At 36.7% G+C, this 19,712-nt stretch overlaps 1 protein-coding gene across 3 annotated transcripts in view; it reads right to left on the bottom strand.

The window, feature by feature from the left end:
* Window positions 1-19,712, bottom strand: part of HOOK1 (hook microtubule tethering protein 1) — a 70,438-nt gene that overhangs the window by 9,998 nt on the left and 40,728 nt on the right. For all 3 annotated transcript variants that reach the window (XM_004751650.3, XM_013055640.2, XM_004751649.3), the window contains 8 exons: window positions 17,886-18,026; window positions 16,360-16,561; window positions 15,500-15,610; window positions 13,141-13,228; window positions 13,001-13,061; window positions 10,845-10,985; window positions 2,008-2,101; window positions 317-351 (listed from right to left, as the gene is read on the bottom strand). In XM_004751650.3, coding sequence (XP_004751707.1) covers window positions 317-351; window positions 2,008-2,101; window positions 10,845-10,985; window positions 13,001-13,061; window positions 13,141-13,228; window positions 15,500-15,610; window positions 16,360-16,561; window positions 17,886-18,026 — 873 coding nt within the window. The remainder of the gene's footprint in view (window positions 1-316; window positions 352-2,007; window positions 2,102-10,844; window positions 10,986-13,000; window positions 13,062-13,140; window positions 13,229-15,499; window positions 15,611-16,359; window positions 16,562-17,885; window positions 18,027-19,712) is intronic.

Here is a 19,712-nt window from a genome sequence, read left to right as displayed (position 1 = left end):
AAAGTCAAAGGAAATATTTTATTGGTTAAACATCCCACATCACATAGTCAAGTTGTGACAGTTGTCTGCTTTGTAAACTCTTCAAATGACATTAATGATTGAAAAATGTAGGATCTGGGATCACTGGGATGACTGGGATCACTGGCAGGCTGAACATTTTAGAACATTGTTTTTTCGCTTCTTGGTGGCAGTGATGAACCGTTCATTGCCATCAGGGGATTTTTCTTATAAATGAAATCAGAAAAGGACACTAACATTAGAAGTTTTTAAAACCCTTCCCCTTTCGTATTTGAAATGAAATATCAGTTTTACTTACATATGAGCTTCCAACTTCTGCTTTAGTTTGCTGGACTATAAAAATTAAAAAAAGTTGCTGTAAGATATCTATTGTGACAAAGATAAATTTTCCAGACATCAAAATCTCTTTACTTCCTTTTGAAGTATATTACTTAAAATTATAAATGTTTAAAAAAATTGTATTTCTAATAACATACTTGTAAAAACATAAAATTTTAGGTATTATTGACTTCAAAGGGAAAGGAAGTTAGGAAATGAACGAAGGATGGGTACAATAGTAAAAAGAAAAATACTTCCTATTTCTTCATATTTCAATACCATGAAAATAAAATTTAAACTTGAAAGAAAAATAGCAAATGCAAGCTGAATGTGATATACTGAGGAGTATCAAACACTTAAAAATCATTATTTAAAATATAAATTTTAAGATTTTAAGCCTTTAATGAAGAATAGACTTAAATAATTATCTTTAAAATAAAGCTTTAGCACTACAAATATAAGCACTTTAATATTAACATCAAAATGAAGTAAATTTTGTTAAAAAATAAAATTTAAAACATAAAACTTCCTCTTTAAAAAGGAGGACTTTAAATTGCAATACTTGTTCAAGATCCTCTACTGACTAGATAAATGAAAGGTTTAAAATATATGATCTGAAATATAACTCAGACACTAATATGTTTTAAAAAGAGAAACATAAAATCTTTAAATTTTTAAAATTCTGCAATCCAAAAATGTACTCCCCCAAAATAGATCCCATTTTAAAAGTATTCCCTAATGTGGCTTAGAAAAATATTTGTATTAGAGAGGTTACAATACCGTATATATGCACATACGAGATGCCGCCACGCATGAGACGATTTCTATTTTCCAAGCCCCCGGGGAAAAAAGAGAAAATCATATAAAGCATATAAAAGACAGAGAGGAAACACAACCCCTTCAGTCTTCTCCCTCATCTCTTCACCTACTCTTCATAACCATCTCCCCCGTCAACACAGGCACAACGATCTCACGTTCTGTCTACGGACACTGAGCCCTATCTTTTTGCTGTTAAATGCCTTCCTCCCTCCACTCTTACTTCTTTTCCCCACTGCACACAGAGATCCAACTACAGACACACTGCTAGCTATACTCAGATTTGGGCTGTTCGATCTCTGCTGAGTCCTCTCATCTGCCTCCTAGAATGTTTGCCATCTAAGCCCACTAGAAATGGCGAGGCCCTAAGCCCGCATGCAGGGAGGGAAGAAATAAGGAGTTACTGAAGTCTTCAAAACTGCATTAAGGTTTCTGTCCTCTGGAGGTTGGTGTGATTCACTTCTCCGATGCTCTTTAGTAGAAATCATTGTCTTACTCTCTCCTTCCTGTTAAGTTTTCCTCAATTCTGACGGCTGACTACACTTAGGCCTTTTCTCAAGCCTGAGAAAAGAGCTGTGAAGACCTCACTTGCAGCATGCTCTCAATCAGGAATTCCTATGAATTTAGGTGTAGCTGTTGAAGTAGGACAGATAGAAATCACCTTCCAAGATGTACGATTAACGTATAGGTTCCAAGTTGGCAAAATCACTGCATCTTTATGCAGATATATACGGTATTCAAGGGCACCCCCAAAGATAAGGGTAGGACTTTCAAAATACAGGACTAATTTGGGCATCAGGACCCATGGCGGAGAGTCCACACACAGCAAATTATGACAATACTTAAGTCACTTACACTTTCTCCTTCAGCCTTGGAGCCTTGCTCCTGTAAAGACTTCTGGAGGTCCTCAATCTGCTGCTGCAATTCCCGGATACGCTCTCTGCTCAGCCTGTTGTAGGATGAATCATACATATTTACTTGTATTGAAAATCAACATAGTTATGGATCTATAAAGGTACACCTGTGCAATTTAACTCACGAAGTATGCATTTCATAGCAATAACGAATGCCCAACAATTGTCAGTTGCTAGGTATAATAAAGAGTGTTAAGTATAATAGGCTACCAACAAGAAAATATTTTTTAAAAAGATGACATTTTATCATGGACGTACATATGTCCGCATTTAAAGATGTCAGATACTTACATGCCAGCTGTAAAAGCACATCAATTCTGCACTGTCTTCACTGGTACAAAAAAATCAGAAAACGAGCTCAGTTTTCCTATACTTGTATCTTTAATGAATGGGAACTAGGTTTCTTCTTGTTGTTTCAGACTTCACAGTCCACCATTTCACCATTTCCCAACCATTTCTTTTAAAACGCTCTATTTAAATTAAAGAGACTAACACTAGCAACCAGGGCAGATTTCTAACTTGGCAGAATCTCATTCTTTAAAAACCCTTTAAGAGTAACCTGAAATGAGGTTACCATCAGGAGAAAGCATCTCTGTCTTTTCATGTATATATGACCCAACACATCTGCCTATAATAACGCTCCACTGTTTCACGATTGCAGGCATCACATACATGCAGGCATCACTCACATGTCTATCGTCCTATAGTAATTCTTTGAAAGCTGACACTTCCCATCTCCAGTGCTGATATTGAACTGCATGGGATAGTAATATCTGATGGTCCCCTCAGAAAGCTACAATGTTGATGTAGTACTATACATACAACTTTGAGAGACAAGGTTCAAGTGTATCTAAAATTCCTGGTGGGCTCTAAGATCTAATAAAGTTTGGTCAAATAGAGTCAAATACTTTTATAGCAAAATATGCTATTTATACGAGGCAAGTTAGCATATTGGTTAAGAGTCTGGACTTAGGAATCAGACTGACAGAAAGTTCAAATGTGGGACTGAGAACTTACTAGCTTATATCTGTGGACGAGTTACTTAGCCTCCTTGAACCTCAGCTTCCTTATCCATGAAAGAGAGATATTTATAATTCTCACTTCATAGAATTCTTAAGAGGATTTCTGAGTGAATACCAAAAAAGTGCTTAGAAAAGTGCCTGTCATATAGTGAACACTGTAACAATGTTTTATATTTTTTTAACATTCTATTTCTTGAGCACCTCATTGGTATCAGATGAGTACACCATTTACTTTTATAGCTGAAGATACTAAGTGTGAGTCTAACTTGCCCAGCACAGAACAGCTAATAAATTTAAATAGAGGAGGGGCTTAAATTTGACTCCACAGTCTATGTTCTATCCATGTACACACTGCAGCCCAAAGCCAACAGGTCATGTATTCACCTGTAAACTTTCTGTGGATTTGAAGACATATAAATGAAATTCAAGAATAAGCAAACTGGTTAATAAAGTATGCTGAAATAATGAACACGAAAGGCTGAAAACAATTTAAACATTAAATCCTATTTTTTTAATTTAATTTTTTCAGTGTTCCAAGATTCATTGTTTATGCAGCACACCCAGTGTTCCATACAATACGTGCTCTCCTTAACACCCACAACCAGGCCCTCTCAACCCCCCATTCCTCTCCCTCCCAAAACCCTTAGTTTGTTTCTCAGAGTCCACGTGGTCTCTCGATTGTCTCCCTCTCCGATTTCCCCCAACTCACTTCTCCTCTCCATCTCCCCATGTCCTCTGTGTTATTCCTTATGCTCCACAAGTAAGTGAAACTGTATGATACTTGACTCTCTGCTTGACTTATTTCACTCAGCATAATCTCTTCCAGTCCTGTCCATGTTGCTATAAAAGTTGGGTATTCATCCTTTCTGATGGAGGCATAATACTCCATTGCATATATGGGTCACATCTTTATCCGTTCGTCAGTTGAAGGGCATCTTGGCTCTTTCCACAGTTTGGCTATTGTGGCCATTGTTCCTACGAACACTGGAGTACAGATGGCCCTTCTGTTCACTACATCAGTATCTTTGGAGTAAATACCCAGTAGTACAATTGCACAGGCATAGGTAGCTCTATATTTAATTTCTTAAGGAAATCTCCACACTGTTTTCCAAACTGGCTATACCAATTTGCATTCTCACCAACAGTGTAAGAGGGTTCCCCTTTTTCCACATCCACTCGAACACTTGTTTACTGTCTTGCTAATTTTGCCATTCTAATTGGCATAAGTGGGTATCTCGATGCAGTTTTGATTTGAATCTCCCTGATGACTAATGATGATGAACATTTTTTCATGTGTCTGTTAGTCATTTGTGCATCTGTTAGCCATTTGGATGTCTTCTTTGGAGAAGTGTCTGTTCATGTCTTCTGCCCATTTTTTGATGTCATTTCTGTTTTGTATGTGTTGAGTTTGAGGAGTTCTTTACAGATCTTAGATACCAGCTCTTTGCCTGTAGTGTCATTTGCGAATATCTTCTCCCATTCTTGAAGTTGCCTTTTTGTTTTGTTGACTTTTTTCCTTTGCTGTGCAGAAGCTTTTGATCTTGATGAGGTCCTAAAATTTAATTTTCCCTTTTGTTTCCTTTGTCTTTGGAGACATGTCTTGAAAGAAGTTGCTATGGCCAATGTCAAAGAGGTTACTGCCTATGTTCTCCTCTAGGATTTTGACAGATTCCTGCCTCAAGTTGAGGTCTGATCCATTTTGAGTTTATCTTTGTGGATGGCGTAAGAGAATGGTCCAGTTTCATTCTTCTACAGCTGTCCATTTTTCCCAGCACCATTTGTTGAAGAAACTGTCTTTTTTCCACTGTATATTTTTTCCTGCTTTATCAAAGATTATTTGATCATAGAGTTGAGGGTCCATATCTGGGCTCTTTACTCTGTTCCACTGTTCAATGTGTCTGTTTTTATGCCAGTACCATGCTGTATTGATCACAGCTTTGTAGTAAAGCTTGAAATCGGGCAACGTGATGCCCCCAGTTTTGTTTTTCTTTTTCAACATTTCCTTAGCTATCTGGGGTCTCTTCTGGTTCTGTACAAATTTTAGGACAGTTTGTTCCAGCACTTTGAAAAATGTCGGTGCAATTTTGATCGGGATGGCACTGAAAGTATAGATTGCTCGGAGCAGTATAAGCATTTTAACAATTCTTATTCTGCATCCATGAGGATGGAATGCTCTTCCATCTCTTTGTGTCTTTTTCAATTTCTTTCAAGAGTGTTCTGTAGTTCCTTGAGTACAGATCCTTTACCTCTTTGGTTAGCTTGATTCCCAGGTATCTTATAGTTCTTGGTGCTATAGTAAATGGAATCGATTCTCTAATTTCCCTATCTATATTTTCATTGTTAGTGTATGAGAAAACAACTGGTTTCTGTACATTGATTTTGTATCCTGCCACATAACTGAATTGCTGTATTAGTTCTAGTAGATTGGGAGTGGGGGGTTTTGGATTTTCCGCATAAAGTATCATGTCATCTGCGAAGAGAGAGTTTGAATTCTTCTTTGCCAATTTGAGTATCTTTTCTCTCTTTTTGTCATCTGATTGCTGTTGCTAGGACATCTAGTACTATGTTGAATAAGAGTGGTAAGGGTGGGCATCCTTGTCATGTTCCTGATCTCAAATGGAAGGCTGCCAGCTTTTCCCCATTGAGGAGGATATTTGCTGTGGGTTTTTTTCATAGATTTTATGAAGTTGAGGAATGTTCCCTCTATCCCCATACTTTGAAGCGTTTGCATCAGGAATGGATGCTATAGCTGGTCAAATGCTTTTTCTGCATCAATTGAGAGGACCATGTGGTTCTTCTCTCTTCTCTTACTGATCTGTTCTATCACATTGATTGATTTGCAAATGTTAAATCTCCCTTGCATCCCAGAGATAAATCCCACCTGGGATGGGATGCTGTACTGTTGGATCCTATTAGCTAGGATCTTGTGGAGAATCTTGGCATCCACATCATCAGGGATATTAGTCTGAAATTCTCCTTTTTGGTGGGGTCTTTACCTGGTTTGGGGGCAGGATAATCTGGCTTGATAGAAAGAGTCTGGAAGCTTTCCTTCTGTTTCTATTTTCTGAAACAGCTTCAGGAGAATAGATATTATTTCTTCTTTGAATGTTTGGTAGAATTCCCCAGGGAATCTGTCAGGTCCTGGGCTCTTGGGTTTTTTGGGAGGTTTCTGATCACTGCTTCAATCTCATTACTAGATATTGGTCTATTCAGGTTGTCAATTTCTTCCTGATTTTAGTATTGGATGTGCATAGGTTTCCAGGAATGCATCCATTTCTTCTAGGTTGCTTAACTCACAGGCATATAACTGTTGATAACAATTTTTTTAAAGATTTTATTTATTTATTTGACAGACAGAGATCACAAGTAGGCAGAGAGAGAGAGACAGAGAGAGTGGAGGCAGCAGTCTCCTTACTGAGCAGAGAGCCCGATGTGGGGCTTGATCCCAGGACCCTGGGATCATGGCCTGAGCTGAAGACCCACTGAGCTACCCAGGTGTCCCTTATAATTTCTGATGATTGTTTCTACTTCCTTGGCATTAGTTGTAAGCTCTCCCCTTTTATTCATAATTTTATTAACTTGGGTCTTCTCTCTTTTCTTTTGGATTAATTTGGCCACTAGTTTATCGAATTTATTGATTCTTTCAAAGAATCAAGTTCTAGTTTCATTGATGTGTTCTATTGCCTCTAGTTTCTATCTCAATGATCTCTGCTCTAATCTTGATTATCTCCCTTCTTGTGCATGGGATTGGCTTAATCTGTTGTCAGTTTTCCAGTTCTTTAAGATGTAAAGAGAGCTTGTGCATTCTGGACTTTATTTTTTTGATGGAGGCTTGAATGGCTATTTATTTCCCCCTTAGGACTGCCTTTGCTGTATCCCATAGGTATTGGACTAAAGTATCTTCATTCTCATTGGTTTAAATGAATTGTTTAAGTTCTTCTTTGATTTCCTGGTTGATCCAAACATTCTTAAGCAGGGTGGTCTTTAGCTTCCAAGTGTTTGAATTCCTTCCGAACTTTTTCTTGTGGTTGAGTTCCATTTTCATTATGGTCTGAGAATATGCAGGGAATAATCTCTGTTTTTTGGTATCGTTTAAGCCCTGATTTGCGACCCAGTATGTGGTCTCTTCTGGAGAAAGTTCTATGTACACTTGAGATGAATGAGTATTCTATCGTTTTAGGGTGGAATTTTCCGTATATATTTATGAGGTCCATCTGGTCCAATGTGTCATTCAAAGCTCTTGTTTATTGATATTCTGCTTGGATGATCTATTACTGAGAGTGGCGTGTTAAGATCCCCTACTATTAATGTATTCATATCAATATGATTTTTTATTTTGGTTAATAGTTGGCTTATGTAGGTGGTTGCTCCCATATTGGGGGCATAAATATTTACAATTGTTAGATCTTCTGGGTGGATTGACCCTTTAAGAATGATGCAGTGTCCTTCTCTATCTCTTGATCCTCTTTACCTTGAAATCTAATTTATCTGATATGAGAATCGCTACCCCAGCTTTCTTTTCAGGCCCGTTGGCATGAAAGATGTTTCTCCATCCCTTCACTTTCAGTCTGGATGTATCTTTAGGTTCCAAATGTGCCTCTTATAGACAGCATATAGACAGGTCCCCTCATTTTATCCAATCTGCAATCTTGTGCCATTTTATGGAAGCAGTTAGGCCATTCACTTTGAGAGTGATTATTTAAGGAAACATTTTTATTGACATCATGTTGCCTATGAAGTCCTTGTTTCTAAGATTGTCTCTGTAAATTTTGGGTCTATTTCACTCTTGGGTTCTTTCTTCTTTTATAGAATCCCCCCTTAATATTTCTTGTAGTGCTGGCTTGGTGGTCACATAATCTTTTAAACCTTGCCAATCTTGGAAGCTGTTTATCTCTCCATCCATTTTGAATGTTAACCTTGCTGGATAAAGTATTCTCGGTTGCATGTTCTTTCATTTAGTGCCCTGAATATATCTTGCCAGCACTTTCTGGCTTGCCAGGTTTCTGTGGACGGGTCTGACATTATTCTGATGGACCTTCCTCTGTACATTAAGAATCTCTTCCCCCTAGCTGCCCTCAGGAGCTCTTGTCTAAAATTATGATTCATGAATTTCACACTTAAGTGCCTTGAGGTCTTTCTAGATTCATTGATCTTGGTGGGTGTTCTTTCTGCATCTAGGACATGAATGCTTGTTCTGTTCCCCATATTGGGAAAATTTTCATCCAGAATTTGTTCAACTATATCTTCTAGTCTTCTGTCTTTTTCCACCCCCTCGGGGATCCCAATAATTCTGACGTTGGAATGTTTCATGGCATCATTCATTTCCCTAATTCTGTTTTCATGGCTTCTAAGCTGTTTGTTCCATGCCTCCTCCTGATCCTTTTTCTCTATCATTTTGTCCCCTAGATCACTAATTCTATCTTCTCCTTGGTAACCCAGCTGTTAAGAGTATTTAGATTAGACTGGATCTCATTGATAGCATTTTTAACTTCTTCCAGGTCAGCTGTCACTTCCGCCTTTAGAGATCCTACATTGTCATCAATGGTTTTCTCTAACCTAGCCATTGCTTAGATAATTGTTATCCTGAATTCCCTTTCTGACATAGTATTTATGTCCATATCCAATAGTTCTCATCAGGAGGGCACAGTCTCTGAATTTTTCTTCTGTTGGGTGTTCCTCCTCCTAGTCATTTTGGTGAGAGGTGGTTGAGGGGATGTATAGCTGAATATATCAACCACGATTCAGGCAAGGTGCATCCTGGAAAGTTTTGGAGCAATTGGAAGTCACCACCAAAAAGAAAGAAAAAAGATAAAAAGAGAAAGAGAGAGAGAGAAAAAAAAGAGCCCCAAAAGTAAGATTTATAAGGTATACAAACAGAAACAAACAAAAAGTCTGACAAAAGTTAATGACAAGGAAAAAATAGAACCCAGCCAAAATGAACCCCAAGGATGAGATTTATATAACACCAGAACAAAAACGAATACACAGAAACACTGACAGAAGAAGATGGGAGGTGGTTATAAATCTTCGAGGTGGGCAGGGAAGGTTATTTTGATTCTTCCTGGGTGTACCTTGATATCTTTGTTAAAAGACTCACCTTCTCGGAGATAAAAAGAGAATAATACTGGTTTATATATAGGGGTAGTATTGATTAGGGAAAGAGGATTACCTTGAAGCTTGTAGCTGTATGTATACTAAAAAAAATAGAAAAGAAAAATAAAAACAGGTATATGTATGAGAAAAGTTCAAGTTAAAAGGTTATTATGGAATATGTTGTATTAAACCTCTAGTTGTAATGGTAAGTAGGTTAAAAAAATTAAAAAGAAAAGGAATCATGAGAACAAATAAAAAAAATTTTATCTATGAAATATACAGGTTAGGGCAATACCAGGAGCTTAATATATTGTTTTCCCCCTCTCATTCTTTTGGCTTGCCTTCTGGGGGAAAGCACATTGCTTTTTAGTCAGTCTTGCTTGGGTTAAGTCATCCTGTCCCCTATCAAGGGGCTGGGCTCTGTGGAAACCCATTTTTCAGGGCTTTTGTTCTATGGAGGTTTTTGTTCTTCAGGGTCTTTTTGCGGTCTTTTTGCTTTTCCGAGGTTTAGTGGAAAGCAAACTGCACCCAGACCTCTGTCTCAGAGAAAAGCCTCAGTCTGCTCCCCTCTGGGTGGTCCAGAACACAGAGACTCCCCTTCTGCAAACTCCACTGAACTGTATGACCTCCCACAGGTGATGCACACACCCAGCCACCGTCTCAGGGGTCGCCTGAAGCACCCGCTTGCCTCTGCACTCCTATACCACTAAAACCATGAGCAATATTGGCCCAGGCAGCCCACTTCTGGTGACTGCCGTTGCCGAGACTGCTGTCTGGGGTCCAGACCTCACAGATGCACAGGTCACAGGAGGCTGCTACCACAGATGGATTGTGCTGGGTTCTCTCATGGGCAGGCTGGGAGTGTTCAGACCTTTGGCCAGGAGCAGGAGGCCAGGGTCCTAAAGAGGGCTGGCTGGCACCCACACCAAGCTCTCTCAGGCAAAAGGGGTGGGGGAGTGTACTCACAGCCAGCGGTCATGCAGGGTGTGCAGAGTGCAGAAGGCTGTGGACCTAGCAAGTTGTTGGTGGGTGCCCACACCAGACTCTCTCACATGCAGGCATGAGTGCACCCAGGCCAGCAGTGGTGCAAGCAGCCAAAAGCCATGAGCTCAGGGACCAAGGAGGCTCCACCACACTCTCTCCGGCATGGTCACCGGCAGTGGCCATCTTGGGTTTGTGGGCTTAGGACCATGCCCATGACCACCCGATTCCACCAGTTACCCCTTAGGCTCCTTTGCTCTTTTTGAGTGCCTTCAACCAGACTGCAAAATAACGCTGGCCACCCCCACCACAGGGCACTCTCGTATTGGGGTATTACTTTCCAATGGGTTGCTTCTGGTGGCTCCCTCCCCCTTCTGCTTATCCTCCAGTATCAGTCCAAGCATTCCTACTCTGCTTTGCCTCTCCACAGGTGTCTTCTGCCCCTGTAGAGATCCAGAAGTATACACTCCTACATCAGCCTACAGGCTGATTTCACGGGTGTTCAGAGTGTTCTAGTAGATATTTAGCTCACTTTAGGGGACCAGTTGAAACAGGGTCACCTACTTCTCTTCCATCTTGCCCCTCCTCCACCTAATTCCTACTTATTTTAATTACAATGACATCTCCCACTTCTGTGAGACCAGATTTCATGGCTAGCTAATGAAATTACAAAGCGGTTCACCTTTGCTCAGTTTCCAGTTCGTTCATCTTGCGGTGCTTCTGTTCCAGCTCTTCCTCAAGTTCCTCAATACGCTCGTTCTCGCTACCTTCCTGTTGTAAGCGGAGCATCTTATTTTCATGTTGCAGTCGAATAAACACTTCCCTAATGTTGAAGAGCAAAGTCTGTTTTTAAATTTTTTAAATGTACATTTTACATTTTTTTACATTCTTAACTTTAAGAGAATTCCTGTTCATGCAGTAGCTGTCATTTAAAAATGCCACCAAGAGAATTCCTGTTCATGCAGCAGCTGTCATTTAAAAATGCCACCAATGCTCCTGAAATTTTTTAAAAGAAAACTACATACACTGTAAGACTGTCTCAACAAACAAGTAATAAATTTTTCAAAGCAAAAGTATTTTATATTATATTATATATCATTAAATATTATGCAAATCCCAAGAGAAACAGGAATTATTTTACTGGTAACTTAGCTGCTATTCATTATAGCATATCTTCAGAAAACATATACATTAAAAGCAATGGATTTAAGAAATCAGTTTGCTTAATTTTTTTTTTAAAGATTCTATTTATTTATCAGATAGAGATCACAAGTAGGCAGAGAGAGAGTGGGGGAAGCAGGCTCCCTGCTGAGCAGAGAGCCTGATGTGGGGCTCAATCGCAGGATTCTGGGATCATGACCTGAGCCGAAGGCAGAGGCTTTAACCCACTGAGCTACCCAGGCACCTCTGCTTAACATTTTTTAAATATATTCTTATGACAGTCATATTACTGCACCTAGGTTTTTTGCTGTCAGAAAACAATTTTTATTAAAGGTTTACAAATACACATTTTCTCTCTCTCTTTTTTTTTTTAAGATTTTATTTATTTATCTGACAGAGAGAGATCACAGTAGACAGAGAGGCAGGCAGAGAGAGAGAGAGGGAAGCAGGTTCCCTGCTGAGCAGAGAGGCCGATGCAGGACTTGATCCCAGGACCCTGGGATCATGACCTGAGCCTAAGGCAGCGGCTTAACCCACTGAGCCACCCAGGCGCCCACAAATACACATTTTCTAAAATGCAAACAAGAGAAATGATATTAAATAAAAAAGTAATGTTCTCCTACCTTCTGCCTCCTTAAATGTAATTTCTTAAAAGCAACTAATTTCAATTAATCTCAATTTGTGTTCTTCTGAATGACAACATCATGACTTTAAAATACAGGCTCATATTATGGCTTTTTTTCATACAGCTATTTTTAAAGTGATATTAATATCACTGGGTATTAATGACGTTTAAAAAGTTGCTCTCCAGTCCAGCATGTAAAGAGCTCTGTCTTAACAACAAAAAATCTAACAGAATGAAAATTAACATATTTGCAAACTGTATCCTGAGTGAAAGCAGTCACAAAAGGCCACCTATTGTAGGACTCACATATGTTAAATTCCATAACAGAGTTGATTCTCCGCTGCCTGCTGCTGGAGCCTGAGGGGAGGCAGGACTGAGGAATGACTGACTACTCAGAGGCACAGGGTATCTTTTGGGGGGAATGGAATGTTCTCTAATTAGATGGCTGCACAACTCCATAACTATGCTAAATACCACTGAGCCATACGGTTTTAAATGGGTGAACTGAATCTCAATAAATCTGCTTAAGGAAAGAGTAGAGTCTGAAGTAGTAAATAAAACTGTTACCACAAAAAGGAAAGGAAAACCATAAAAAATACCAGATTAGTCAAATAGCTAGAAGCAAACATAGCAGTAAAATACCGCGATAAAAGTTGGTTAAGAGATTCTAAAATTTGTATTTTATTTAACTTCAGCGTAATCCTTTTGCCATTATTAACAGCTCTTCTCTTATTTGTTTCACCCACGTGGATTTGATGCCAGGTATAAGGTTTTTCCATTGAGTTTAGAGGTAGGAAAAGAAGTTCAACACATAAAAGTCATATTATAAAAACTAGAACATTTTATTCATATAGTTTGTGGAATTTTACTTCTAATAAATTCTAAAACTACTGTAGTAGCAGTAACAATCTAAGAAGTTCAAGTAGATGAGACAAAGTAATTTTGAACTCCATGACTAATAAAATGGAATATCCTGAAGGCTAATAATTTTTTTAAAGAAGAAATATTTCTAATATTAAGTATAGATTATTAATCAATAAAAACAAATTTACCTATATTCCACTGGCATAATCTCAGCAGCAAGATTCTCATAACTTTTTGTAGCAGAGGCATCTAAACAACAACAAGAAATGATTAACATTTCAGTATTTCTACCGTTAAAAAAAACTTTTCTAAATCCAGCAAAATTCACCTGTTTGGTTTAGGTGATCTTGTTGTACTTGTGAACATCGAAGTTCTTCATTTGTTTCTTTCAGAGTATCACGTTGCTCTATTAGTCTCTAAAAAAGAATTGTTTATATGAGTGAAATATTTAATTCTGCCCACCAGAAATGTACTTTATGCTTATAATAATTTATCTTAATTTCATAATTGTTGCTTAGTTACTTAAAAGGGACAATCTTTTAGTTTTCGTGCTAAGAGATAATCTTCTCTTACATAAATCCCATAATCTTTATACAACATAAATCTTGTGATTTCCCCACTAGATAATTTATTTGAACCAAACTGATATAATTACACAATGGAGTATAAATGTGCAACAGCAGAGTTTTTTAAAAAAAAAAAAAAGCATGGATTTTAGAGGCAAATAGATCACAGCTTGAACTCCAGTTTCATTATTTACTAGTTATTATATCACCTACAGTGAGTTATTTGACTTTTTGGCTTTAGTATCCACATTACCAAAATGGAAATGTAGATACATAACCCTTGCAGAAGTGTCTTGAGTAATGAGTGAGGTAAAGTTAGTGGTTACTTGAAGAACTGTGATCTTCATGATGGGTATTAAGGAAGGCACGGATTGGATGGAGCACTGCATGTTATACGCAAACAATGCATCATAGAACACTCCATCAAAAACCAGTGATGTACTACATGGTGACTAACATAACACAATAAATCAAACCAACAAAAAGGAACTGAGGCGCCGGTACTGATACACTGTTATTAACTAAGGGACATCAGGGTTCCCTCTATTTTACTTTTATGGGTTCTGACAAATGTATAATGTATCCATCATTACAGTGTCATGGCCAATTGATTTTCAACAAAGGTATTAAGACAATAATAGGGAAAGAATAATCTTGTCAACAAATAGTTCTGGGACAACTGAATAGCCACACACAAAAGAATGAAGTTTGATGCCTATCTTACATTATTTACAAAAATTAATTCAAAATTGTTCACAGAAACTGTAAAATTAAAAACAAATATAAACACAATCTTTATAACCTCATATTACTCCGTGACTTCACAGAAATACAGCCAAAAAAGCATAAACAAGGACAGAAAAAAACAGGTAACTGATTTCATCAAATGAAATTGTATATAGCACCACCAAAAAAATGAGAACCCACAGAATAAAAGAACATATTTTCAAATCGTATATTTGGGAAGGAAGTTATATCCAGAATCTATAAGGAGCTCTTACAATTCAATAAAAAAGCAAATAACCTAGATAAAACATGAGTAAGGGTTTTGAAGAGACATATCTCCAGGGAAGACATACAAATGGCCAATAAGTACATGAAAAGATGCTCGACATCATTAGTCATTAGGGAAATACAAGTCAAAACCACAATAAGATACCACTTCATACTCACTAGGATAGCTAAAATTAAAAGTCTGATAAGTGTTGGCAAGGATATGCAGAAATTAAAAACCTTTAGAAATTGCTGAGAATTAAAAATGGTTCATCTACTTTAGAAAACAGCATGGTAGCTCCTTCAAAGGTAAAACATAGTTACCATATGACCAGCAGTACCATGCCTAGGTATGTACTCAAATGAAAATACATGTCTACATAAACATTTGTAAATAAATGTTCATAGCCACATTATTTGTTTAATAGCCCAAATGTCCATAAAATGATGAGTGGATAAATAAAATGTGGTATGTCTACAGAATGGAGTATCATTCAGCATTAAAACAAAGTACTGATTCATGCTATGACATGGATGAACTTTAAAAGCATTAAAACTATGTGAAGGCATCTAGTCACAAAACTGACACCGTGTAGGATGACATATTCTGGACAAACTGGCCAAATCTTCAGAGACAGAAAGTAGATTAATGGTTTCAAAGGCTGAGGGGAGGGGAGCCAGAATGTAGGGCGCTGCCAGTACACACACTAACGAGGTGACGACAGTGCTCTAAAATGTGCCTGTGGTGAGGGCTGCACAACAGGGAATACACTAACAACCACTGAATCGTGCACTTCAAGTGGGTGAAATTTATGGTATATAAATTATATCTCAATAAAGCCACTAAAAAATAAAATCTGTGGCCCTTGCTCTCGAGAAGCCAATGGTCTAGAATGGGAAAACATGCAATGAGACATATGGCCTTGCCTCTGTGACTTCATCTTCCCTCATGAAGGAATAACAACACTGCACAGTAAATTTCTACTACTTTCTTCTACAGCAACACTTGGATTGGGAGTAAGACAGAAGATTTGATTTACATGACTTCCATTCTTAGAACAGCAAGGATAATATTAAACACTAAAAGAGAAGACAGACATATTACGCATCAACTATATTCATGTGTACCTCTTTTTCCTTAAGTAAAGCTTCATGTTTTTCTTCAAGCCGCTTCATTTCAAATGCTAGTGTATCTGCCCTTTTGGATTCAGAGGAAAGTTTATTGTGAAGATCTTGAACCTTTTGTCAGAAACAAAAGTAGATAACAAAAATATAAAATATTAATAGTTTTTAGAGTTTAATAAATGAGAAACTGATTGGAAATAAAATCTATAATAAGAATAAGTAATCCTAAATAGTTGTAGAAATAGCATGTAAATAAGAGCCTAAATTTTAAAATACCCAAATAATAATTTAGTAAAAAAAAAAAATCAGTCTTCTATTCCAATGTTTCTCCAGGTTGCCAGATAAATAGAAAAACAGAGTATCACCAGTTATAGCTCCATTCTCCAGGCAATTACTACTGGTTACCAGAAATGTTAATAAGCAATAAAATGCCCAAAAATATATATAAGCTCAGAAGACAGTAAAAAGGGAAAGACCTAGATAACTTAAATTCAATCATCAACCCTGGAATTAAAATTACAGGTAGAAGAAATCTATCATAAGTTCATAGCCAGCTACAGGCAATGTTTCTTCAAATCTCTATCATTCTGAAAGTATCAAAAGGAATCAAAAGAAAGCTGAGCTCTTTTGATTTTATTAAAAAAATTAAGATATTTTCTGGGGCACCTGGGCGGCTCAGTCGTTGGGTGTCTGCCTTCGGCTCAGGTCATGCATGATTCCAGAGTCCTGGGTTCAAGCCCCGCATTGGGTTCAGTGGGAAGCCTGCTTTTCCCTCTCTCACTCCCCCTGCTTGTGGTCCCTCTCTCGCTGTGTCTCTGTCGAATAAATAAAATCTTTTAAAAAAAATTAAGATATTTTCTTACCTGCCTCTTGTATGTTTCTAACTGTGTACGTGCTGCATTTGCCTTCTTCAATTCTTCTTCTAAGCTGACTGTATTATGCATATACATCATGTTTGTTTCTTGTAAAGTTTTCACCTGCTTGCGAAGGTCGTTCAGATCTTGTAGTTTCTGACGATATATCTCGACTGTTGACTCTAGTTTATTTGCTTTATCAGAGGTGGCCCTACAATAATAAAGACTGCACATTACTGGGTAAGAACCAGTAAATGCATAAAGAAATTTTATTCTATCTGTAAAATTAGTCAACCAGATAATCAATTGGTTGAAACAAGGAAAAAAAAGGAATGAAGAAAGAAAGAAAATGAAAAAGACAGACAAAAGAAATAAACTTTGTGGGAGCTTTGGAAAAAGACTAAAATCCATCATTGAACCTTCTTGTTGCAAAGGTATCAAAACAAAAATGTCTTGAATTTGGCATACTAAATTATCAAACTGTTTCATACAGCACAATGTGTAAAAAAGAATGGTTTTACAAATTCAACTGAACAATTCTAGGCTCCTCTGTAGCTTATAGGCCAATTTTGCTTTGTGTCTAGCATTTAGTAAGTATTTGATATATTTAGGATGTTGACTCAACTTACAATTTGTCTGACAAAGCACTTTGCTTTAGAATTGTATCTACCTGACCAACTAGGCTAGAGCAAAAGTAAATACATAAACCAAATCACTTTCCATCACATGCAAGTTCAAACGAATGGGTATAAATATTTTTATATCAAATGGACAGAAAAACTGTGCAACAAAATGGCCCATTAAGAAAATTTAACAGAAAATATAACGAGTATATAGATAGTCTATTTACTTGATTAACATTCCATAGGCAAAAGCCAAATAAAAATTTTATATACTGTCAAAGAGAATAAGAGAACCTTGGGATAACCCTGAAATAAATATTAAGATACTTACCTATACCTATTTTATATCAAATGCCAAAACATGGATTGAGAATGCTTTCCCTTATGTAAAAAGTTCACAAGATACACTAATGAGTACAAGGAGGTCAAGCTAAATGTATCTAAAGGTGGTTCCCAGCTTACACAGTTTTAAGAAAAAGGTATCATTTGGGGTTTATGAATTTTAACATGAAATTGTGCTACCACGGGTGGCTCAGTTGGTTGGGTGTGTTTGACTCTCGATTTTGGCTCGGGTCATGATCTCAGGATTGTGAGAATGGACCCCATGTCTGGGTCTGCGCTAAGAGTGGAGCCTACTTGGGATTCTCTCTCTCCCTTTCCCTCTACTCCTACCATCCCCTCATCCTCCCTCTCTTAAAAAAAAAAAAATTGTGCTAAAAGAATTGAATATTATCCTTAAACTGAAATTATCATCAACAAACATAAAATAAGTAAAGACTAAGAGCCTGGATAAAAACTGACCAGTACTTGATACACAGGAATCACCCTAAGAATCCCTGATTAGACTGTGGAATACCAAAATGACTAACGAATAACTTAGAAGTGACATCATTATATTTAGACACGCCATACCTAAGAACATCTATTTCATCTTTCAGGGCTCTTGTTTCTTCAGCAAGACTAGTCAGTTCATCATTCCTATGCTGAAATTCAATTAGTTGCTTTTCAAGTTCTTCACAGTGAACACGGTAATCATCCTTTGCAGCTTCAAGCCTTGAGTAAAGAAAACAAGTACTTATAATGTGATTTTCATCACTTGTTTTCTTACTGAGACATGTGCTTAGCAAGGCATACTTAAAAAAAAATTTTTTTTTTTTTAATTCCACACTCAACATAGAAAGGCTAAGGATTAAGACACTTTCAGCTCCTGGATTTGAAACTGGCTGAGAATAAACTTATTGTTCTGAATTTTTATTTTCACTTCTGAAACACTGTGCTTCATTATCTCTAACTCTAGTAAGAGTTTTAATATCTCATAAGATAAAGAGAAAATATATAGATATTTATTAAAATTACTCAAAAATATATATCACATGAGAAGTGGTAAAATAGTAACTCTAAGTAGACTATAATAAATTAAGGATAAATACTTAAACTCTATAGCAACAACAAAAAGTAAAAAGACAATATAGTGAATAAAGGCAAATATTTAAACAAGTATTTAATTTACCCAATGAAATGCAGAAAAGAAAAACAAAAGGATATGACAAATGAAAAACAGCAAACTGACAGACCTAAATATAACTGTAACAAAAATTACATAAAAGGGAAACAGACTGCACACCGATTAAAAAGGCAGAAAGCATCAGACTAGATAACAAAGCAAGGCTCAAATATATGCTAATAACAAGAGATGGTTTAAATATAAAGGCACAGATAGACTAAAAAGATTTTAAAAAAACACCATGCAAACAGTAAGCAAAAGAAACTGGGGTGGTTATGTTGGCATCAAACAAAATAAATTTTTAGAGTATTATTAAAGTATTTAATTAATTTTTAGAGTATTATTAAAGATAGAGATATTTCTCTATAAAAGGGTCAAAACATTAGAAAGCCATATCATAAAAGGGTCAAATCATTAGAAAGCCATATCATAAATGTGTATATGCCTAAACATAGCTTTAAAATACATGAAGCAAAAACTGACATATAAATATAAAAGGGTCAAATCATTAGAAAGCCATATCATAAATGTGTATATGCCTAAATATAGCTTTAAAATACATGAAGCAAAAACTGACAGAATCAAAGGCGGAAATCCACAAACCTACAATCATTCTTTAATACCAGTCTCCAATAAATGACAGAAACAAAAATATCAGTAAAAATACAGAAGAGCTCTGAACAACACTATTAACCAACTTGATTTGACACATATAGAACATGTCAATCAAAAACGACAGAATACACATCCTCTGCAAGTTCCAATGGAACAGTCATCACAACATGCCGAGCAATAAAATAATATTAATAAGTATCTAAAGACCAAAATCTTGTGAAATATGTTCTCTAAACATAAGAGACTTAAATTTGAAATTAGCCCACAATAAGAAGTCTAGAAAAGCCTTCAATACTTGGAAATAAAACAACACACTTCTAAATAACACACAAGTCAAGGAAGTTATCACAAAGGAAATTAGAAAATATTTGAGAATGAATAACAACAGACAGACAGGCAGTCAAACTTTGGACACCCAGCTAAACCAGTGCTTAGAGGAAAATTTACAGTTTTAAAGGCTTATATTAGAAATGAAGAAAGGCTTGAAATCAATCATCCAAGTTTCAACCTTAAGAGTCCAGGAAAAGAACAGCAAATTAAATTCAAAGTAAGTAAATAGAAAGAACAGAGATCTAAAACTAGTAATATGGAAAGCTAATAAAGTATTTGAAAATATTAAT

The sequence above is a fragment of the Mustela putorius genome, unplaced genomic scaffold, assembly GCF_011764305.1.
Source record: "Mustela putorius furo isolate JIRA1106 unplaced genomic scaffold, ASM1176430v1.1 tig00003853_pilon_pilon_pilon, whole genome shotgun sequence".
NCBI lineage: Eukaryota > Metazoa > Chordata > Mammalia > Carnivora > Mustelidae > Mustela > Mustela putorius.
Note: the sequence above shows the minus strand (reverse complement) of the source record. Positions and strands in the feature narration are given on the sequence as shown.